The 2500-nt window shown below is 42.8% G+C and overlaps 1 protein-coding gene across 1 annotated transcript in view; it reads right to left on the reverse strand.

The window, feature by feature from the left end:
* Positions 1 to 2500, reverse strand: part of exoc6b (exocyst complex component 6B) — a 204457-nt gene that overhangs the window by 54438 nt on the left and 147519 nt on the right. The window contains exon 19 of the mRNA XM_080741978.1: positions 2392 to 2500. This exon is cut by the window's right edge and continues 33 nt beyond it. Within this exon, the coding sequence (XP_080598104.1) occupies positions 2392 to 2500 (109 nt within the window). The remainder of the gene's footprint in view (positions 1 to 2391) is intronic.

Consider the following 2500-nt stretch of genomic DNA (forward strand, 5'->3'; position numbering starts at 1 on the left):
GCCTTGCATGGTTTCCTCCGCCATCAGTGTATGAATGGGTGTGTGAATGGGTGAATGTAATGCACAATCTATGTAAAGCGCCTTGGATAAAGGCACTATATAAACGCACCATTTATCTATTTACTTCCAATTACGTCCCACACACTCCGACCCTTCCCGAAAACAGTGGTTCTCAACCTATAACCTGCATTTGTAAGAGTAGTCGGGTTGGGCCCATGAAAAATCTCCTCTGCCAACTAAATTCTTATTTTGCCATTGCTATCGACTCTTGTCTTGAGCTGGTACATGGGGTTCCTAAGTAAATGAGGAGAGGAGAGGAGAGGAGAGGAGAGGAGAGGAGAGGAGAGGAGAGGAGAAGAGAGGAGAGGTCACTTAACAGACAGGGCTGCCTTGACTCTGTGGTTTTCTGTTTCAGAGCGCCCCCTGTGGCTCCACTGGTAAACTACACCGCAAACATGATGCAACGCTTTTGAAAGCTTTTGAATATGACCATGCCTTCACGAGAAACATTACCGTAAGTCACTGTCATGAAGAAAAGTTCACGTACTTGAAAATAACATAATGATGGCTTGTTGTTTTACAGTCATGTTAATATGTTGTTAATTATTAAAGCCATTCATGATTACAGAACATTAGTTAATTGCGTGGTTGAGGGGGGCTGTCATGGAATGATTTATGGGTTATGGGAAAAGAATAAACAAGGGTAAATCAAAGTTGAATCCATGTGCGTTGATGTTTATTCCAAGGGTACTCACGTGTGTGTGTGTGTGTGTGTGTGTGTGTGTGTGTGTGTGTGTGTGTGTGTGTGTGTGTGTGTGTGTGTGTGTGTGTGTGAGAAAGGTCCACCTCACAAGGCAAGGGAGATGGTTTGTTTTATGGAGACAATTAGAATCAGGGCATAAGTTATTTCGAAGTGTAGAGGTTAGAATTAGAGGCAAAGGACAACTTTGGTTTTTACAACAATCATAATTTAGATTGTAATAAGAGAAAAGAAAAGATGAGTGTTAAATATTTTCATTTACTGTGGCTAAAGTAAGCAATTTACCCCGAGTGAGAGGACATTATGCTCTCATAATGTCCGCAGTGAGGTTGTTATCGGACGAGGCGCAGCCGAGTCCGATAACAACCTCACTCAGGACATTATGAGAGCATAATGTCCGACCCCGAGTGGTAAATAGCTTTTCTACCACTTTTTCCCGTATACATGAAAGAAAACACATAGTTGTAACTTGCAAGGATCTTAAGTTACAATCATTATTGCCTATAAAACTTCCGCGAGACAGCAGATAGTTCCACAAACAACATCTTCTACTCACCAACAGATGGCGCCAACTCCATACTAATCCATGCGTCTAGCTTACAGCTAAGCTAACGTCAGTTAGAAGTACCGTTCCGGCCGTAAATAGAGGCTGTTCGCTTCCAGAAAGGCATAGGTTCAGAGAAAAGGGGCTTTAAAGTTGGCGGATTGCATTGGATCCAAATAAATCGGCGACTATAGCATGCACGTTAGTAAACATAGGACCGTTGCCACCGTCATTTGTTGGTTGGGGGAAGTCCCCGGATGTACACTGAGGCGCATTGATCTCGGACACACAACTTTGCGGCAGTTGTCCTCTGATAACCTCCGGAATTTAGCCAATCAGAATCCAGTATTTGAACACGTGACTCGAAAAAGTGGTAGAATATGTCTTTTTAGACACAATAAGCCGTGATTTCTTTATTACTATTTACAGTAACACTACTAGCCCCCATAAGTCACATCTGCCCATGAAAGATTGTGGTGCATGTTGGGAATGGGCTTATTGTGTAAAAAGACATATTTAGCCACTTGTACTCATGCCCCCAACCACTGGGCTAAACGATAGACACATGTTGGTTTTATAGAATAATGCGTAATGACTATTCTCTTTCTAGGCCTATTGGTATTTTTAAGTGCATTTTGATACCGATACTTTTGTACTTTTACTAAAGTACATTTTAATTCCAAACTTTACTTTGTATTTCCACGTTGCAGTATTGATACTTTTACAATGGTAGCCTAAAGAACGTTTGTACTGTTTCCACAACTGTTCATTTAGAAAGGAACGGCCCCCTACTGCGAACCGTCCGGATCCCATTGTTCATTTCAAAGAGCCGGTCAAAAGACTCGATTCGTTCACAAACGCCCCATCTCTACTTTTGAGCACCAGGTTGGCCTCTATTATTTCTCCATGATTTATAGTTGGTTTTGTGCCAGGGTCACGCACCGAAAAATTGCTGATCTACAAGTTCACAACGTGTCGCAACTTGTACGTAAGATCTGCAATTATTTGGCGTACAATTATAAATGTGTGTGTAAACTGTGTGTGTAGACTGTGTGTGTGTGTGCGTGCGTGCGTGCGTGCCACTCACTCTCACACTCCCGGACGTCTGTGTGGACTTGCTGCAGAGCTGCGATGGAGATCTGTCTGACCTCGGGGTCCAACATGAGCTGCAGCAGAGACGTAGAGATGTGTTTACA

Source organism: Nannobrachium achirus (assembly GCF_963921795.1).
Source record: "Nannobrachium achirus genome assembly, chromosome: 14".
Lineage (NCBI taxonomy): Eukaryota > Metazoa > Chordata > Actinopteri > Myctophiformes > Myctophidae > Nannobrachium > Nannobrachium achirus.